Source organism: Squalius cephalus, assembly GCF_949319135.1.
Source record: "Squalius cephalus genome assembly, chromosome: 13".
Lineage (NCBI taxonomy): Eukaryota > Metazoa > Chordata > Actinopteri > Cypriniformes > Leuciscidae > Squalius > Squalius cephalus.
Genome location: NC_137134.1, coordinates 2800869 through 2821024, shown reverse-complemented (window position 1 = coordinate 2821024; position 20156 = coordinate 2800869). Strand labels below are relative to the sequence as shown.

General features: G+C 39.4%; 1 protein-coding gene across 1 annotated transcript; it reads right to left on the bottom strand.

The window, feature by feature from the left end:
- Positions 1-285: 285 nt before the first annotated feature.
- LOC307170540 (uncharacterized protein) lies at positions 286-1711 on the bottom strand (the record flags this gene model as incomplete). Its single annotated transcript, XM_079891663.1, has 3 exons — positions 286-887; positions 982-1264; positions 1386-1711. The coding sequence occupies 3 exons, from the start codon at positions 1709-1711 to the stop codon at positions 366-368; spliced, it is 1131 nt and encodes a 376-aa protein (XP_079747789.1). The 3' UTR covers positions 286-365.
- Between the last annotated feature and the right edge of the window lie 18445 nt (positions 1712-20156).

Genomic DNA, 20156 nt, shown 5'->3' with positions numbered 1-20156 from the left:
AAATACATCTCTGTAAAAGTACTGCAGTTGTAGACAGAATACTACAGACACAGTGGAATCATTGAACAAAGTTTTTAATATATTGATGCAAAATACAGTACAATCACAACATACTGTAGGTTTATTTATAAAACTAATCATCAAAAATAATCATCTATGAAATAGAAATGAAAAGACAGTACTGTAAAACATCAAATGCAGTGTTCTTGCTTGCTTGTACTAGAAAACAAAACTGATTACTGTACTTCTACATTGTCATCAACTCTGTGTTGTGGATTTGGCCACAGGTTCTCATCTACATCACAATGGATGTTTTCATTAGCCAAGCATCTTGGGAAAAACCTTCGGGCATGGCGAATCCAGGCCTAACACTGGTCTGCTGTGATGTCATTGCAGGCGTCATCCATGGCCTGGAGAAGAGTGACTTGTTCATGAGGGTGCCTATCATGAACCTTCCATCTCCATGCAGAGAAAAATTCCTCAATCGGGTTAAGGAAGGGAGAGTATGGGGGTAAATACAGGGTGGTAAATTGTGCATGGGCCTGAAACCATGCTTGCACCACATGAGCATGATGGAACCTGACATTGTCCCACACAATGACATAGGTCACACCTTCAGCTCTACAAACCTGATCGAGCTCATCAAGAAAGGTGACAAGGAGAGCTGCATTATATGGTCCAATGTGAGGTCTGCGTCCCACCACACCATCTTCTGATATAGCCGCACACATGGTAATGTTGGCCCCACGTTGTCCAGGTACTTGGATGGTTGCCCGCTGGCCAATGAAATTCCGACCTCTCCTCCTTGTCTTGGCCAGATTAAAACCTGCCTCATCCAAATATATGAATTTGTGATGGTCGTCATCAGCATCCAGCTCCATCACCCTCTAAAAATACATTTTGGAAAGAGATTTAGAGATACTGTACAATGTAGAATTTTTGGGAATGTTTTTACAACAGCCATCTTGAAACTGAACTTACCTGAACATACTCAGTCCTCATTTGCTTCACTCTGTCTGCATTTCTTTCGAAAGGCACATGATAGAGTTGTTTTATAGATACCTGGTGCCTTTTCAGTATGCGTGCAATAGTCGGCAAACTTATGGATCCCACATTGTTGAACATGTCTTCATTGTCCAAGATATGCTGGCGAATTTCTGTAAGGCGAATATCATTTCTGGCCCGAACCAAATCGACCACAGCCTGCTCTTGTTGGTCAGTTAGAATTTTGCCTCTGCCTCCACTATTTGGCCTGGTCTCAATTCTACAGGGAACATTAGAGTAAGAAAACACTTGGTCTCATCACCTATTCTGTGATACACATTGGTATGCAGTCATTTGACAATTGAGAGTAGCATAATGTTTAGTGCATGCTGATAACTTACCGGTTCTCATTGCGGAAAGTTCTGATTATTGAGGCCACGGTTGACCTTCTGAGGTTTGGTTGTATCATTGCAGCCGCCTCAGTCATTGTCATGCCATGATTTATGACATGGTCTACAACTATTGCCCGAATTTCATTGGACACTCTATGCTGTTGCTGCCGCTGTCTTGGTCCGTGGTCTTGTCCTCTACCACGTTCCCCCACACCTCTCAGAAGGGGTGCCTGTCCCCTGCCATTCCTTTGACCAACACGTCTTCCATGTCTTCCTCGTCTTCCTCCCACCACTGCTTGACCTCCATTGTGATCTGGATCACCTGCTGGCTCCATGTTACATATCACTATGCTCTTGCAATTGGATCCCAATCAACTCTTTATATACTCATTCCACAATGTGCACTCAATCATCAGTAACGAGTTGGCAGAATTGGACAAGCAATTACAAGGGCCTGAATATATACAGTGCAGTGCTGTCAATACTGTAAATAGTCTGAAGAGCTGGTACAGTATTTGGGACCATAGATACAGTGTCTGATGAAGCATTACAGTATTACTGTATACTGTAAAATATAGGCTACATCCATGGATATTTTAGTCTAATTGGTTCATGCTCCACGCTAACTGGTGACAATGAATCTCGTTATCTTGAAACTTTCATGATTGAACAAACATTGAACAAACTGTTCATGATTTACCGTAAACATGGAAGATTGTTTGTCTGTTTCCATACAACTATGCATTAAGAGTAATGCAACAGTTACTTATCATTTTGAGCAGTTGTATCAATTGATAGTTAGATCATTGTAAAGAAATGAATAGACACTCATTTGAAATGTAATGTGTGAATTGCCTTTTGAAACAGTAGTACTTTGATGTTAAGTTGTGTCATATTGAACAGGTGATTTTTGTTGAATGAACAAATGATCTAAGTTTTATGTGTATTGTATCCAAGCAATTGAGAAAAGGGTTAGAGTTTTGAAAAATGTGCATTTTGATCATTGGTTGTGAGTTTTGTGTCTAGAGTTGTGAAAAATGACATCAAGGTTCTGAAAATAATAACTAAGTGATTGTAAAAAACTGTAATGTAAAAATAAAAATGAAAGAAAGCAGTGTTGGGCTCACGTAACCCTCTTGTTTCAACATTTGCGATGTATTTGGATGCTAAACTATTCTTTATTATAGGCTTTGTTCTTCACTCATGTTCCAATATCGATGGAAAAAATCATCCTCTTCACAAGCGCAAAAATGTGCTTGGAAACATCACAGTGGAGCGGTGCTTACTGTGAATGTATGAATTGTACTACTGACTATTTAGAGCAGTGTAATTTTTATATGTTAGGTTGACTATTTTATTATTATATTTTATGAAGGCTATAATGAACAGGCTGCGATGTCAAGATTACAATGCTGTAGTGTGTGTGTGTGTGTGTGTGTGTGGGGTCCCCATGGGTAAACAAGCTTATAAATCATACAGAATGAGTTTTTTTGGAAATGTAAAAATGCAGAAAGTTTTCTGGGATAGGTAGGTTTAGGGCTAGGGTTAGTGTGAGGAGATAGAATATACAGTTTGTACAGTATAAAACCATTAAGTCTATGGAGAGTCCCAACAAAGATAGTAAACCGTGTGTGTGTGTGTGTGGCGTGGGTGCGATTGAAAAAAAAAAAACATACTCCGTCATTATACAGGACGACATTCAAACTGCAAAGTGTTAACTTATATTTGTGTACAGTTGCAATAAAACACAACATTGTGCTTTTGTAAAATAATTTCTAGCAATCCTCCCCCCAAAAGGTGCTAATTTTAAAATTAAACTAAAATGTTCATATTAGCTATTTAAAACGGTGCACATCCACGGTGAGGAACGAGCAGAACAGAGTGAACGTTTTTCAGTTAATTCCTACTTCTATAGGAATTCATTTGAAACGCTCGCTCGACCACTATCAATGTCAGTGCGGACTAACATATTTTACTTTCGTTTTTAAGTTGGCAATTCAAAAGCCCCCAGCGGTGTCACACGCCGATTAATCGGTGGGAAAATATCCTCAGACACATACCTAATAAATGTATATTTAAATACAATATTGGCCTACCTGGTAAAAAGTTTTATATACTATTTTGATGTCCTTTTGGACACAAGAGGGCAGTATAGCCCTATGTTTGCTTTTTTGTTTAACCAAATAGCACTAAATAGCCTGTTTTTAACTTTTTCATTCTTCTTGAATTGCAAAAACAGAATAAAATGGGTTTAGTTGTGATATTTGTTTACTTTTATATAGAAATAAATGGTATATAATTACATTTTTAGAAGATTTTTAGTGTTTCCTTTTTGGACATTACTTTAATCCCTCGCCATAGCAAAACCGTTTAAGATATTTATTATCCATTCACAATTTAGCATATGTAATGTATTTTCATCATGTTGAAAAAGTTTGGTGGGAATAAAATAAATAGTTTAAGAGGAGTGGCTAAAAATTCAGAGGCTGATTTAGCAAAAAAAATCCACATTCAGACCAAAATATCTGACTTCCTGATGGCTGGAGCTAATGAATGTAAATTAGAAAGTTGTCCGGCTTGATGAGAACAATATACAAACAATTTTTTTTTTACTGTAGTTAAAACTAACCCCCCCCACTTTTGTCAAAAGCATGTTGAAAGTGACACACTTCCTGCTGCCAGTTGGTGGCGCTATAACTTTGACTCACAATAGTCACATCCATGTGATCGGCCTCTTACCACGAACACACTGCTGAAGTTTCATCAAGATCAGTTAATGTATGCAGAAGTTATAACACACTTTCTGTTTCCATTATTCGCCATAAATTCGTTTCCTCGCCACGGCCAAACCGTTCGAGATATCAAAAATCCGTCCGCAATTTAGCATCCTCAAAGTCTTGACTACATGCTGACTGAGTTTGGAGGTGATTGAATGAATTCTCTAGGAGGAGTACATCACATTCCACAGCAAGCGTTTTCCAAAGAACCCATAATAGCCGACTTCCTGTTGGGCTGGCGTGAAACTTGACAGAGGGAAAGTTGTTCGGCCCGATGACATCTATATGTGTACCGAGTTTCATATTAATTCATGCAAGCGTGTTTGATATATGGACCAAGTTTTCAGACCCCGTTCAAGGGGGCGCTGTTGAGCCCCCCTGCCACGTCCGTTTCTGAAACTTTTCACATGTCTACTGGCTAATAAGTGTTATGTGTCTGTCGAGTTTCATCCAATTTCAAGCATGCTAAGAGTCTCAAACGCATCCGAAAAGAACATTAAAGTTTGATGCGTTGCCACGGCAACAGTATCTAAGATATCAATAATCCTTTCACAGGTCTACATCTGCCGTGTATCTACATTATACACATAAAGTTTGAAGCAAATCGGGTAAAACTAAGAGGGTGATTTCAAAGCATTTTGAAAGTGACAAACTTCCTGCTGCCAGTTGGTGGCGCTATAACTTTGACTCACAATAATTATATCCATCTGATCGGCCTTTTACCACGAACACATTGCTGAAGTTTCATCAAGATCAGTTAATGTATGCAAAAGTTATAACACACTTCCTGTGTCCCATTATTCGCCATAAATTCGTTTCCTCGCCACGGCCAAACCGTTCGAGATATAAAAAATCCGTTCGCAATTTAGCATCCTCAATGTCTTGACTTCATTCACACCGAGTTTGGTGGCGATCGGATGAATTCCCTAGGAGGAGTATTTCACATTCCATTGTATGCGTTTTCCAAACAACGTATAATAACCGACTTCCTGTTGGGCTGGTGTAAAACTTAGAGCACGAAAGTTGTTCGGCCCGATGAGATCTATATGTGTACTGAGTTTCATATTACATGCAAGCGTGTTTGATTTATGGACCAAGTTTTCAGACACCATTCCAGGGGGCGCTGTCGAGCCCCTGTGCCACGCCCGGGTACCAGCTTCAGTCCGGCCCTGATGGCCGCAGGTTCTGACGTGTGTGCAAAATTTCAAGAGTTTTTGAGCATGTTAAGGGCCCCAAAAGTGTCCGAAAGGTTAACAAAATAATAATAATAATAATAAATATAGCTGCGAGCAGCGATTATGGGCCCAAGCCGGTGGCACCGCAACCCCGGTGCCTTTAGTTACCTAAAGGCACCGGGGTGGCGGTACCGCCGGCTTTGGCCCTTGTATATAAAAGACCAAAAATATTACTTGACTTAGCTTATTCTGATTTTATGATACACTCAAAATATTCCACAACAAATCCTTTAAATTTAATGTAAAAATAAAAATGAAAGAAAGCAGTGTTGGGCTCACGTAACCCTCTCATTAGAATCAAAATGTTTCAACATTTGCGATGTATTTGGATGCTAAACTATTCTTTATTATAGGCTTTGTTCTTCACTCGTGTTCCAATATCGATGGAAAAAATCATCCTCTTCACAAGCGCAAAAATGTGCTTGGAAACATCACAGTGGAGCGGTGCTTACTCTGAATGTATGAATTGTACTACTGACTATTTAGAGCAGTGTAATTTTTATATGTTAGGTTGACTATTTTATTATTATATTTTATGAAGGCTATAATGAACAGGCTGCGATGTCAAGATTACAATGCTGGAATGTGTGTGTGTGTGTGTGTGTGTGTGTGTGTGTGTGTGTGTGTGTGTGTTCATGTTTTTCTATCCCGGTGGGGACTTCAACCTGAATGCACACAGACTCATGGGGACTCATGTCACAGTGGGGACCTAAATAGAGGTCCCCATGGGTAAACAAGCTTATAAATCATACAGAATGAGGTTTTTTTTGGAAATGTAAAAATGCAGAAAGTTTTCTGTGATAGGTAGGTTTAGGGCTAGGGTTAGTGTGAGGAGATAGAATATACAGTTTGTACAGTATAAAACCATTAAGTCTATGGAGAGTCCCAACAAAGATAGTAAACCGTGTGTGTGTGTGTGTGGCGTGGGTGCGATTGAACAGTGGACACATAAAAACATACTCCGTCATTATACAGGACGACATTCAAACTGCAAAGTGTTAACTTATATTTGTGTACAGTCGCAATAAAACACAACATTGTGCTTTTGTAAAATAATTTCAAGCAATCCTCCCCCCAAAAGGTGCTAATTTTAAAATTAAACTAAAATGCTCATATTAGCGATTTAAAACGGTGCACATACACAGTGAGGAACGAGCAAAACAGAGTGAACGTTTTTCAGTTAATTCCTACTTCCATAGGAATTCATTTGAAACGCTCGCTCAACCACTATCAATGTCAGTGTGGACGAACATATTTTACTTTCGTTTTTAAGTTGGCAATTCAAAAGCCCCCAGCGGTGTTACACGTCGATTAACTGGTGGGAAAATATCCTCAGACACATACCTAATAAATGTATATTTAAATACAATATTGGCCTACCTGGTAAAAAGTTTTATATACTATTTTGATGTCCTTTTGGACACAAGAGGGCAGTATAGCCCTATGTTTGCTTTTTTGTTTAACCAAATAGCACTAAATAGCCTGTTTTTAACTTTTTCATTCTTCTTGAATTGCAAAAACAGAATAAAATGGGTTTAGTTGTGATATTTGTATACTTTTATATAGAAATAAATGGTATATAATTACATTTTTAGAAGATTTTTAGTGTTTCCTTTTTGGACATTACTTTAATCCCTCGCCATAGCAAAACCGTTTAAGATATTTATTATCCATTCACAATTTAGCATATTTAATGTATTTTCATCATGTTGAAAAAGTTTGGTGGGAATAAAATAAATAGTTTAAGAGGAGTGGCTAAAAATTCAGAGGCTGATTTAGCAAAAAAAAAATCCACATTCAGACCAAAATATCTGACTTCCTGATGGCTGGAGCTAATGAATGTAAATTAGAAAGTTGTCCGGCTTGATGAGAACAATATACAAACAATTTTTTTTTACTGTAGTTAAAACTAACCCCCCCACTTTTGTCAAAAGCATGTTGAAAGTGACACACTTCCTGCTGCCAGTTGGTGGCGCTATAACTTTGACTCACAATAGCTACATCCATCTGATCGGCCTCTTACCACGAACACACTGCTGAAGTTTCATCAAGATCAGTTAATGTATGCAGAAGTTATTCCACTTCGTGTTTCTCTTTTCTCGCCATAAATTTGATTCCTCGCCACGGCCAAACCGTTCAAGATATCAAAAATCCGTCCGCAATTTAGCATCCTCAAAGTCTTGACTACATGCTGACTGAGTTTGGAGGTGATTGAATGAATTCTCTAGGAGGAGTACATCACATTCCACAGCAAGCGTTTTCCAAACAACCCATAATAGCCGACTTCCTGTTGGGCTGGCGTGAAACTTGACAGAGGGAAAGTTGTTCGGCCCGATGACATCTATATGTGTACCGAGTTTCATATTAATTCATGCAAGCATGTTTGATATATGGACCAAGTTTTCAGACCCCGTTCAAGGGGGCGCTGTTGAGCCCCCCTGCCACGCCCGTTTCTGAAACTTTTCACATGTCTACTGGCTAATAAGTGTTATGTGTCTGTCGAGTTTCATCCAATTTCAAGCATGCTAAGAGTCTCAAACGCATCCGAAAAGAACATTAAAGTTTGATGAGTTGCCACGGCAACAGTATCTAAGATATCAATAATCCTTTCACAGGTCTACATCTGCCGTGTATCTACATTATACACATAAAGTTTGAAGCAAATCGGGTAAAACTAAGCGGGTGATTTCAAAGCATTTTGAAAGTGACAAACTTCCTGCTGCCAGTTGGTGGCGCTATAACTTTGACTCACAATAATTACATCCATCTGATCGGCCTTTTACCACGAACACATTGCTGAAGTTTCATCAAGATCAGTTAATGTATGCAGAAGTTATAACACACTTCCTGTGTCCCATTATTCGCCATAAATTCGTTTCCTCGCCACGGCCAAACCGTTCGAGATATAAAAAATCCGTTCGCAATTTAGCATCCTCAATGTCTTGACTTCATTCACACCGAGTTTGGTGGCGATCGGATGAATTCCCTAGGAGGAGTATTTCACATTCCATTGTATGCGTTTTCCAAACAACGTATAATAACCGACTTCCTGTTGGGCTGGTGTAAAACTTAGAGCACGAAAGTTGTTCGGCCCGATGAGATCTATATGTGTACTGAGTTTCATATTATTACATGCAAGCGTGTTTGATTTATGGACCAAGTTTTCAGACACCATTCCAGGGGGCGCTGTCGAGCCGCCGTGCCACGCCCGGGTACCAGCTTCAGTCCGGCCCTGATGGCCGCAGGTTCTGACGTGTGTGCAAAATTTCAAGAGTTTTTGAGCATGTTAAGGGCCCCAAAAGTGCCCGAAAGGTTGACAAAATAATAATAATAATAATAAATATAGCTGCAAGCAGCAATTACCGGGGCCAAGCAGAATAAGATGACAAGACATGCCGACATGTCTGAAAGTGTCAGACCAACTGCAACAATGAGCAATTAAAGACATTTAAAGAGGATTTTAGACGAAATGGCTGAAAAATCATAGAAACAGTAATTAAAAATATGATTTAATTGATTATCACTTTCGACAAATAGGTGGCGCAGTTACAAAACTGATGTGATGTGGTCAGAGTGAGGAGACAATGACACATACAAAGTTTGGTGTCAATATGTCAAGGCATTGCAGAGATAAAGCCTGAATAGTGCTCTTATCATCATGCCTCAAATTTGCTGCTGCGCTATACGAAAAAGGTTTTGTCAATCGACACGAAATCCATAACTTTTAGTCGGCACAGTCTGGAGATGATATGATTCGATTTTGGTGAAAATCGGACAAACGGTGTGTGAGGAGTTCGAAAAAGTAGGTTTTGAATGAAAATAGCATTTTATTTCACAAAACTGTATTGAAGTCAATGGGAATTTCATGTTTTGTTCTATTATAGCGCCACCAAGAGGCTCAGTCACACCATTTTTTTTATGTGTCCTCAGAGTGAGCCCATACATATTTGTGTCGATTTTGGTGCAAAAATCTCAATTTGCTTCGGAGTTATAGACATTTATATGAAAAAACACGTAAAAAATGACTGACACATGACTTTGATTGAATATTACTACCCCTAAACATCAATATTTTCGCATTTGGGCATTGGCATGTAGCTATCGACCTATGTTTCCAAACTTCTGACGGTGGTTTCGTCTCGATCGGACAAACGGTTTCGAAGATATAGCCTAATGTTTTTTAAGCGCTAAATCACAACGCTACACAAACCGTAAGGCAAAACCTAGCATGTTTGGTATCGTTGGACTCGGCAACGATTCAGGAGTCTAATGAGATGAGTTTCGTGAAAATAAGTCGACCACACCCAAAGTTATAAGTATTTGAAAAAAAAAATTCACCACTAGGTGGCGCTGTTTCGAAACTTGTCAGGCTCCTTCAGGGCATCGTGCTGATGACCCATACCAAGTTTCGTAACAATCCGTTCATGCGTTCCTTAAATACAGCATTTTAGCACAAAATTCAAAATGGCCGACAGTCAAAATGGCCGATATGGTAAAATGGGATATCAGTCGACTCGACATGTTGCCCTGAATCTAACGAGACCAATTTTATGATTTTTTGACAAACTGTTCAGAAGTTATAAGCAAAAATAGCCTTTTTTCATATCTCCGGACCAGTAGGTGGCGCTGTGCCGAAACGCAGCACGTAGCCTCAGGTCATGCTTGTGATGACATGTACCAAGTTTGGTCTGAATACGATAAAGCGTTGCGGAGATACAGCCTTACGACTGTTTTCACAGGCGCTACGTAAAATTTGTTCGAGCGTTTATCGAAAACGGTTTGACGAATCAATTTGAATTCCATAACTTTTGGTCACCACTGCCTGAAGATGATCTGGTTCAATTTTCGTGCAAATCGGACAAACCGTCTAGGACGAGTTCGAAAAAGTAGGTTTTTCGAATGATTCAAAATGGCGGCCATATTTTTATACGGAAAATTAAGTCATATGATGCAATCGGATCGGCATGAGCTCAGGAATCAGAGGAAAAAAGAATTTTGTTGATTGGCCTTACGGTTCAAAAGTTATTAGCAAAATAAAAGTGAAACTTTGGACAGGTGGTGGCGCTAGAGGGAATTACTTAGAAACACCAAAATTGGTGTATTTATTGTTGGGACTGTGCTCTATCAGAATGTCAAATCAAAACAACTTTCCCGCAATCGGTTCTATGGGCTGCCATAGACTCCCAGTCGGAAGAAGGAAGAATAATAATAATAAATATAGCTGCAAGCAGCAATTATCGGGGCCAAGCGCAAGCAGATGACAGGATATGCCAAAATGGCTGAAGGTGTCAGACCAACTGCAACAATGAGCAATTAAAGACATTTAGAGAGGATTTTAGGCGAAATGGCTGAAAAATCATATAAAAAGTCATTCAAAATATGATTTAATGGATTATCACTTTTGACCAATAGGTGGCGCAGTTACAAAACTGATGTGATGTGGTCAGAGTGAAGTGACAATGACACATACAAAGTTTGGTGTCAATATGTCAAGCCATTGCAGAGATAAAGCCTGAATAGTGCTTTTAGCATCATGCTTCAAATTTGCTGCTACGCTATACGAAAACGGTTTCGTCTATAGACACGAAATCCATAACTTTTAGTCAGCACACTCTGGAGATGATACGATTCGATTTTGGTGAAAATCGGACAAACGGTCTAGGAGGAGTTCGAAAAAGTAGGTTTTGACTGAAAATCAAGATGGCGGACAGGAAGCTAGGCCAAATAAGGAAACCTTGGTATCTATGTTCTCGGCTTGACCCAAGGAATCTATTAAGACCAGTTGCATTACAATAGGCCAATTTATTCAAAAGTTATTAGCAGTTTTGTAAATTTTGTTACAACTTTTGACCACTAGGTGGCACTGTCTCAAAATATTTTGGGTACCTTCAGGGGATGGTGCTGATGGCATATTTTGAGTTTCGAAATATTAAACTAATGCATTCGTTTAGTATAGCATTTTATTTCACAAAACTGTATTGAAGTCAATGGGGATTTCATGTTTTGTTCTATTATAGCGCCACCAAGAGGCTGAGTTCCACCATTTTTTTTACATTTCCTCAGAGTGAGCCCATACATATGTGTGTCGATTTTGGTGAAGATATCTCAATTCGCTTCAGAGTTATAGACATTTATATGAAAAAACACGTAAAAAATGACTGACACATGACTTTGATTGGATTTTACTACCCTTTACTATCAATATTTTCGCATTTGGGCATTGGCGTATAGCTATCGACCTATGTTTCCAAACTTCTGACGGTGGTTTCGTCTCGATCGGACTAGCGGTTTCGAAGATATAGCCAAATGTTTTTTAAGCGCTAAATCACAACGCTACACAAACCGTAAGGCGAAACCTAGCATGTTTGGTATCGTGGGACTTGGCAACGATTCAGGACTCTAATGAGATGAGTCTCGTGAAAATAAGTCGACCACACCCAAAGTTATAAGCATTTGGAAGCATTTGGGGAAAAAAATTCAACACTAGGTGGCACTGTTTCGAAACTTCTCAGGCTCCTTCAGGGCATCGTGCTGATGATCCATTCCGAGTTTTGTAACGATACGTTCACGCGTTCATAAAATACAGCATTTTAGCACATAATTCAAAATGGCCGACAGCCAAAATGGCTGATCTGGGAAAATTGGATATCAGTCGACTCGGCATGTTGCCCTGAATCTAACGAGACTGATTTTATGATTTTTGGACAAACCATTCAGAAGTTATAAGCAAAAAAATCCATTTGTCATATCTCTGGACCAGTAGGTGGCGCTGCGCCGAAACGCAGCATGTAGCCTCAGGTCATGCTTGTGATGACATGTACCAAGATTGGTCTGAATCTGATAAAGCGTTGCGGAGATACAGCCTTATGTCTGTTTTCGCAAGCTCTACGTAAAATTTATTCGTGGGTTTATCGAAAACTGTTAAGCGAATCAACTTGAATTCCATAACTTTTTGTCAGCATGGTCTGTAGATGATCTGGTTTAATTTTCGTGCAAATCGGACAAACCGTCTAGGACGAGTTCGAAAAAGTAGCTTTTTAGATAAATTCAAAATGGCGGCCATATTGTTATGACGGAAATGACGTCATAGGGTGCAATCGAATTGGCATGAGCTCAGGAATCAGAGAGAAAAAGAATTTTGTTGATTGGCCTTACGGTTCAAAAGTTATTAGCAAAATAAAAGTGAAACTTTGGACAGGTGGTGGCGCTAGAGGGAATGACTTAGACACACCAAAATTGGTGTATTTAATGTTGGGACTGTCCTCTATCAGAATGTCAAACCAAAACAACTTTCCCGCATTCGGTTCTATGGGCTGCCATAGACTCCCAGTTGGAAGAAGGAAGAATAATAATAATAAGAACGGGAACAGATACAATAGGTGCCTCCGCACCTTCGGTGCTTGGCCCCTAAATATAGCTGCAAGCAGCCATTACCGGGGCCAAGCAGAATAAGACGACAAGACATGCCAACATGTCTGAAAGTGTCAGACCAACTGCGACAATGAGCAATTAAAGACATTTAAAGAGGATTTTTGGCAAAATGCCTGAAAAATCATAGAAACAATAATTAAAAATATGATTTAATGGATTATCACTTTCGACAAATAGGTGGCACAGTTACAAAACTGATGTGATGTGGTCAGAGTGAGGAGACAATGACACATACAAAGTTTGGTGTCAATATGTCAAGGCATTGCAGAGATAAAGCCTGAATAATGCTTTTAGCATCATGCCTCAACTTTGCCGCTGCGCTATACGAAAACGGTTTCGTCAATTGACACGAAATCCATAACTTTTAGTCGGCACGGTCTGGAGATGATACGATTCGATTTTGGTGAAAATCGGACAAACGGTCTAGGAGGAGTTCGAAAAAGTAGGTTTTGAATGAAAATCAAGATGGCGGAAAGGAAGTTAGGCCAAATAAGGTAAACTTGGTATCTATGTTCTCAGCTTGACCCAAGGAATCTACTAAGATGAGTTGCATTACAATAGGCCAATTTATTCAAAAGTTATTAGCAGTTTTGGAAATTTTGTTATAACTTTTGACCACTAGGTGGCGCTGTTTCTAAATATGTTGGGTACCTTCAGGGGATGGTGCAGATGGCACATTCTGAGTTTTGTAATATTACACCAATGCATTTGTTTAGTATAGCATTTTATTTCACAAAACTGTATTGAAGTCAATGGGAATTTCATGTTTTGTTCTATTATAGCGCCACCAAGAGGCTCAGTCCAACCATTTTTTTTATGTGTCCTCAGAGTGAGCCCATACATATGTGTGTCGATTTTGGTGAAAATATCTCAATTATCTTCGGAGTTATAGACATTTATATGAAAAAACACGTAAAAAATGACTGACACATGACTTTAATTGGAAATTACTACCTCTATACATCAATATTTTCGCATTTGGGCTTTGACATATAGTTAACAAGCTATGATTCCAAACTTCTGACGGTGGTTTCGTCTCGATCGGACAAACGGTTTCGAAGATATCGCCTAATGTTTTTTAAGTGCTAAATCACAACGCTACGCAAACCGTAAGGCGAAACCTAGCATGTTTGGTATTGTTGGACTCGGCAAGGATTCAGGAGTCTAAAGAGATGAGTCTCCTGAAAATAAGTCAACCACACCTAAAGTAATAAGCATTTGAAAAAAAAAATTCACCACTAGGTGGCGCTGTTTCGAAACTTCTCAGGCTCCTTCAGGGCATCGTGCTGATGACCCACACCAAGTTTCGTAACAATCCGTTCATGCGTTCATAAAATACAGCATTTTAGCACATAATTCAAAATGGCCGACAGTCAAAATGGCCGATATGGTAAAATTGGATATCAGTCGACTCGGCATGTCGCCCTGAATCTAACGAGACCAATTTTATGATTTTTGGACAAACTGTTCAGAAGTTATAAGCAAAAATAGCCATTTTTCATATCTCCGGACCAGTAGGTGGCGCTGCGCCGAAACGCAGCATGTAGCCTCGGGTCATGCTTGTGATGACATGTACCAAGTTTGGTCTGAATACGATAAACCGTTGCGGAGATACAGCCCTACGACTGTTTTTGCAGGCGCTACGTAAAATTTGTTCGAGCGTTTATCGAAAACGGTTTGACGAATCAATTTGAATTCCATAACTTTTGGTCAGCACTGCCTGATGATGATCTGGTTCAATTTTCGTACAAATCGGACAAACCGTCTAGGACGAGTTCGAAAAAGTAGGTTTTTAGAAAAATTCAAAATGGCGGCCATATTTTAATGACGGAAAATGACGTGATAGGGTGCAATCGAATCGTCATGAGCTCAGGAATCAGAGGAAAAAAGGATTTCGCTGATTGGCCTTACGGTTCAAAAGTTATTAGCATAATAAAAGTGAAACTTTGGACAGTTGGTGGCGCTAGAGGGATTGGTTTTATGACACCAAATTTGGTATGGTGACTTTTTGGCCTGTCCTCTATCATTGTGCCAAATTTCATAACTTTCCCGCAAGCGGTTCTATGGGCTGCCATAGACTCCCATGGCGGAAGAAGAAGAAGAATAATAATAATAAATATAGCTGCAAGCAGCAATTACCGGGGCCAAGCAGAATAAGACGACAAGACATGCCAACATGTCTGAAAGTGTCAGACCAACTGCAACAATGAGCAATTAAAGACATTTAAAAAGGATTATAGGCAAAATGCCTGAAAAATCAGAGAAACAGTAATTAAAAATATGATTTAATGGATTATCACTTTCGACAAATAGGTGGCACAGTTACAAAACTGATGTGATGTGGTCAGAGTGAGGAGACAATGACACATACAAAGTTTGGTGTCAATATGTCAAGGCATTGCAGAGATAAAGCCTGAATAATGCTTTTAGCATCATGCCTCAACTTTGCCGCTACGCTATACGAAAACGGTTTCGTCAATCGACACGAAATCCATAACTTTTAGTCGGCACGGTCTGGAGGTGATACGATTCGATTTTGGTGAAAATCGGACAAACGGTCTAGGAGGAGTTCGAAAAAGTAGGTTTTGAATGAAAATCAAGATGGCGGACAGGAAGTTAGGCCAAATAAGGAAAACTTGGTATCTATGTTCTCATCTTGACCCAAGGAATCTACTAAGATGAGTTGCATTACAATAGGCCAATTTATTCAAAAGTTATTAGCAGTTTTGGAAATTTTGTTATAACTTTTGACCACTAGGTGGCGCTGTTTCTAAATATGTTGGGTACCTTCAGGGGATGGTGCAGATGGCACATTCTGAGTTTTGTAATATTACACCAATGCATTTGTTTAGTATAGCATTTTATTTCACAAAACTGTATTGAAGTCAATGGGAATTTCATGTTTTGTTCTATTATAGCGCCACCAAGAGGCTCAGTCCAACCATTTTTTTTATGTGTCCTCAGAGTGAGCCCATACATATGTGTGTCGATTTTGGTGAAAATATCTCAATTATCTTCGGAGTTATAGAAATTTATATGAAAAAACACGTAAAAAATGACTGACACATGACTTAATTGGAATTTACTACCTCTAGACATCAATATTTTCGCATTTGGGCTTTGACGTTTAGTTAACAAGCTATGATTCCAAACTTCTGACGGTGGTTTCGTCTCGATCGGACAAACGGTTTCGAAGATATCGCCTAATGTTTTTTAAGTGCTAAATCACAACGCTACACAAACCGTAAGGTGAAACCTAGCATGTTTGGTATTGTTGGACTCGGCAAGGACTCAGGAGTCTAAAGAGATGAGTCTCCTGAAAATAAGTCAACCACACCCAAAGTTATAAGCATTTGAAAAAAAAAATTCACCACTAGGTGGCGCTGTTTCGAAACTTCTCAGGCTCCTTCAGGGCATCGTGCTGATGACCCACACCAAGTTTCGTAACAATCCGTTCATGCGTTCATAAAATACAGCATTTTAGCACATAATTCAAAATGGCCGACAGTCAAAATGGCCGATATGGTGAAATTGGATATCAGTCGACTCGGCATGTCGCCCTGAATCTAACGAGATCAATTTTATGATTTTTGGACAAACTGTTCAGAAGTTATAAGCAAAAATAGCCATTTTTCATATCTCCGGACCAGTAGGTGGCGCTGCGCCGAAACGCAGCATGTAGCCTCAGGTCATGCTTGTGATGACATGTACCAAGTTTGGTCTGAATACGATAAACCGTTGCGGAGATACAGCCCTACGACTGTTTTTGCAGGCGCTACGTAAAATTTGTTCGAGCGTTTATCGAAAACGGTTTGACGAATCAATTTGAATTCCATAACTTTTGGTCAGCACTGCCTGAAGATGATCTGGTTCAATTTTGGTACAAATCGGACAAACCGTCTAGGACGAGTTCGAAAAAGTAGGTTTTTAGAAAAATTCAAAATGGCGGCCATATTTTAATGACGGAAAATGACGTGATAGGGTGCAATCGAATCGTCATGAGCTCAGGAATCAGAGGAAAAAAGAATTTTGTTGATTGACCAAACGGTTCAAAAGTTATTAGCAAAATAAAAGTGAAATTTTGGACAGGTGGTGGCGCTAGAGGGATTGGTTTTAAGACACCAAATTTGGTATGGTGACTTTTTGGACTGTCCTCTATCATTGTGCCAAATTTCATAACTTTCCCGCAAGCGGTTCTATGGGCTACCATAGACTCCCAGAGCGGAAGAAGAAGAAGAAGAAATATAGCTGCAAGCAGCCATTACCGGGGCCAAGCACAATCAGATGACAAGACATGCCAACATTGCTGAAAGTGTCAGACCAACTGCGACAATGAGCAATTAAAGACATTTAAAAAGGATTATAGGCAAAATGCCTGAAAAATCAGAGAAACAGTAAATAAAAATATGATTTAATGGATTATCACTTTTGACCAATAGGTGGCGCAGTTACAAAACTGATGTGATGTGGTCAGAGTGAAGTGACAATGACACACACAAAGTTTGGTGTCAATATGTCAAGGAATTGCAGAGATAAAGCCTGAATAGTGCTATTAGCATCATGCCTCAACTTTGCTGCTGCGCTATACGAAAACGGTTTTGTCAATCGACACGAAATCCATAACTTTTAGTCGGCACGGTCTGGAGATGATACGATTCGATTTTGGTGAAAATCGGACAAACGGTCTAGGAGGAGTTCGAAAAAGTAGGTTTTGAATGAAAATCAAGATGGCGGACAGGAAGTTAGGCCAAATAAGGTAAACTTGGTATCTATGTTCTCAGCTTGACCCAAGGAATCTACTAAGATGAGTTGCATTACAATAGGCCAATTTATTCAAAAGTTATTAGCAATTTTGGAAATTTTGTTATAACTTTTGACCACTAGGTGGCGCTGTTTCTAAATATGTTGGGTACCTTCAGGGGATGGTGCAGATGGCACATTCTGAGTTTTGTAATATTACACCAATGCATTTGTTTAGTATAGCATTTTATTTCACAAAACTGTATTGAAGTCAATGGGAATTTCATGTTTTGTTCTATTATAGCGCCACCAAGAGGCTCAGTCCAACCATTTTTTTAATGTGTCCTCAGAGTGAGCCCATACATATGTGTGTCGATTTTGGTGAAAATATCTCAATTATCTTCGGAGTTATAGACATTTATATGAAAAAACACGTAAAAAATGACTGACACATGACTTTAATTGGAATTTACTACCTCTAGACATCAATATTTTCGCATTTGGGCTTTGAAGTTTAGTTAACAAGCTATGATTCCAAACTTCTGACGGTGGTTTCGTCTCGATCGGACAAACGGTTTCGAAGATATCGCCTAATGTTTTTTAAGTGCTAAGTCACAACGCTACACAAACCGTAAGGCGAAACCTAGCATGTTTGGTATTGTTGGACTCGGCAAGGATTCAGGAGTCTAAAGAGATGAGTCTCCTGAAAATAAGTCAACCACACCCAAAGTTATAAGCATTTGAAAAAAAAAATTCACCACTAGGTGGCGCTGTTTCGAAACTTCTCAGGCTCCTTCAGGGCATCGTGCTGATGACCCACACCAAGTTTCGTAACAATTCGTTAATGCGTTCATAAAATACAGCATTTTAGCACATAATTCAAAATGGCCGACAGTCAAAATAGCCGATATGGTAAAATTGGATATCAGTCGACTCGGCATGTCGCCCTGAATCTAACGAGACCAATTTTATGATTTTTGGACAAACTGTTCAGAAGTTATAAGCAAAAATAGCCATTTTTCATATCTCCGGACCAGTAGGTGGCGCTGCGCCGAAACGCAGCATGTAGCCTCAGGTCATGCTTGTGAGTACATGTACCAAGTTTGGTCAGAATACGATAAACCGTTGCGGAGATACAGCCTTACGACTGTTTTTGCTAGCGCTACGTAAAATGTATTCATGCCTTTTTCGAAAACGGTTTGACGAATCAATTTGAATTCCATAACTTTTGGTCAGCACTGCCTGAAGATGATCTGGTTCAATTTTCGTGCAAATCGGACAAACCGTCTAGGACGAGTTCGAAAAAGTAGGTTTATCGAAAAATTCAAAATGGCGGCCATATTTTTATGACGGAAAATGACGTCATAGGGTGCAATCGAATCGTCATGAGCTCAGGAATCAGAGGAAAAAAGAATTTTGTTGATTGGCCTTGCGGTTCAAAAGTTATTAGCAAAATAAAAGTGAAATTTTGGACAGTTGGTGGCGCTAGAGGGATTGGTTTTAGGACACCAAATTTGGTATGGTGACTTTTGGGACTGTCCTCTATCATTGTGCCAAATTTCATAACTTTCCCGCAAGCGGTTCTATGGGCTGCCATAGACTCCCAGAGCGGAAGAAGAAGAAGAAGAATAATAATAAATATAGCTGCAAGCAGCAATTACCGGGGCCAAGCAGAATAAGACGACAAGACATGCCAACATTGCTGAAAGTGTCAGATCAACTGCAACAATTAGCAATTAAAGACATTTAAAGAAGATTTTAGGCGAAATGCCTGAAAAATCATATAAACAGTAATTAAAAATATGATTTAATGGATTATCACTTTCGACCAATAGGTGGCGCAGTTACAAAACTGATGTGATGTGGTCAGAGTGAAGTGACAATGACACATACAAAGTTTGGTGTCAATATGTCAAGGCATTGCAGAGATAAAGCCTGAATAATGCTTTTAGCATCATGCCTCAACTTTGCTGCTGCGCTATACGAAAACGGTTTCGTCAATCGACACGAAATCCATAACTTTCAGTCGGCACAGTCTGGAGATGATATGATTCGATTTTGGTGAAAATCGGACAATCGGTGTAGGAGGAGTTCGAAAAAGTAGGTTTTGAATGAAAATAGCATTTTATTTCACAAAACTCTATTGAAGTCAATGGGAATTTCATGTTTTGTTCTATTATAGCGCCACCAAGAGGCTCAGTCCCACAATTTTTTTTACGTGTCCTCAGAGTGAGCCCATACATATGTGTGTCAGTTTTGGTGAAAATATCTCAATTCGCTTCAGAGTTATAGGCATTTATATGAAAAAACACGTAAAAAATGACTGACACATGACTTTGTTTGGAATTTACTACCCCTAAACATCAATATTTTCGCATTTGGGCATTGGCGTATAGCTATCGACCTATGTTTCCAAACTTCTGACGGTGGTTTCGTCTCGATCGGACTAGCGGTTTCGAAGATATAGCCAAATGTTTTTTAAGCGCTAAATCACAACGCTACACAAACCGTAAGGCGAAACCTAGCATGTTTGGTATCATAGGACTCGGCAATGATTCAGGAGTCTAAAAAGATGAGTTTCGTGAAAATAAGTTGAC